Source organism: Nematolebias whitei, chromosome 6, assembly GCF_014905685.2.
Source record: "Nematolebias whitei isolate Nwh7 chromosome 6, NemWhi1, whole genome shotgun sequence".
Lineage (NCBI taxonomy): Eukaryota > Metazoa > Chordata > Actinopteri > Cyprinodontiformes > Rivulidae > Nematolebias > Nematolebias whitei.
This window is the reverse complement of record NC_056503.1, coordinates 3,584,232-3,585,381: the sequence shown is the minus strand read 5'-3', so window position 1 is coordinate 3,585,381 and position 1,150 is coordinate 3,584,232. Positions and strand designations below refer to the sequence as shown.

The window sequence follows — 1,150 nt, the reverse complement described above, 5'->3', positions numbered from 1 at the left end:
GCCGTCTGGTGTTTACTCAAACTCACCTGGAGTCATTAAACGTGTACCATTCTCCCGAGGTGGGGTTGCGACAGTAGGCTGTGTAGTGACCACCCATGGTGGTACCCGAGTGGTTTGACACTGCATACAGGTTGTACTCTGCGTTTGCTGAAGGGGACAAAAGACACAACAGAAGTCAACTCAAAACTTACTGCTTTGACAGTTAGTCTTTAAATATGCGTTACAGTATTTTTATGTTTTATATTAGGATGAAGTTTTTGATTAAAGCACCAGTAAATATCTAAATACTGGCTAATAACAAAAGCAGAACATAAAGCAAGTAAAGATGTTAGGCTAATTACTTACTGCTGTTGTCAGAGGCAAACTCTCGCAGGTCAAGATCCTTCATAGGGAAATTAACAAAGGTGGACAGTTTGCTTGTTCTCCGCGCCTCAGAGAAGCGTTTCAGGTCTGCAGTGGGCGCACGGTTAAGGAGAAAACAATCTCTGCTGCGTCAAATCAAAACCTGAGGCCGTTTTTATATCTCTGCGTCAAAACTCCTCTGTCTGAACAACAACACAGAATCCCTGCTGGTGCTGGCGGAACACACCAGAACCAGAACCAGAACCCCACCCTGGTGTCTGAGGCAAAGGATACGTAGCACTAAGATCTTGGGGAACTTCTGTACTGTGAATTTCTTGGTACACCTTCTTCTGGCTTTACACCTGTAGCACGTCTGGAGAGAACAGACAGCGTTCAGTTGAGCCACAGGACAAAGTGACCCAAGATACAACAAACTACGTTCTCTGCAGTGCACATGTGGAGCTTTTAAAATCTGCACAACAAAGTACACAAAACTGAAAACTGTGTTTGTTAAACTCTGTGGTTTTGATTTATTTTTGATACTGTGTTTGCTGTTGTTTTGTTTTGTTAGTCTGTGCCTTGTTGTGTTCCTTTTTGTTTCCCCTGTGCCATCAATCAGTTTCTGTTCCTCAGTGTGAGTGCCACGCCCATCTACACCTGCTCTCTGTTTCACCTGCCACAGCTGCAGCCACTTCCCTCATCAGTCCCAGCCTTTGTAGTCTTTCAGTTCTCCAGCTTCAGTTGAGCATTGTGCATTATTCAAATCTGGTTTCTTTTATAACTCCTTGTGCCTAACCTCAGTTTTGTA

The 1,150-nt window shown here is 43.9% G+C and overlaps 1 protein-coding gene across 1 annotated transcript in view; it reads right to left on the bottom strand.

Moving 5' to 3' along the window:
* LOC119411482 (ubiquitin carboxyl-terminal hydrolase 2) overlaps positions 1-1,150 on the bottom strand; it is a 7,437-nt gene continuing 6,287 nt past the window's right edge. The window contains exons 3-5 of the mRNA XM_037678432.1: positions 637-785; positions 346-450; positions 1-147 (exon numbers count right to left, since the gene is read on the bottom strand). Coding sequence (XP_037534360.1) covers positions 23-147; positions 346-450; positions 637-785 — 379 coding nt within the window. The 3' untranslated portion in view covers positions 1-22. The remainder of the gene's footprint in view (positions 148-345; positions 451-636; positions 786-1,150) is intronic.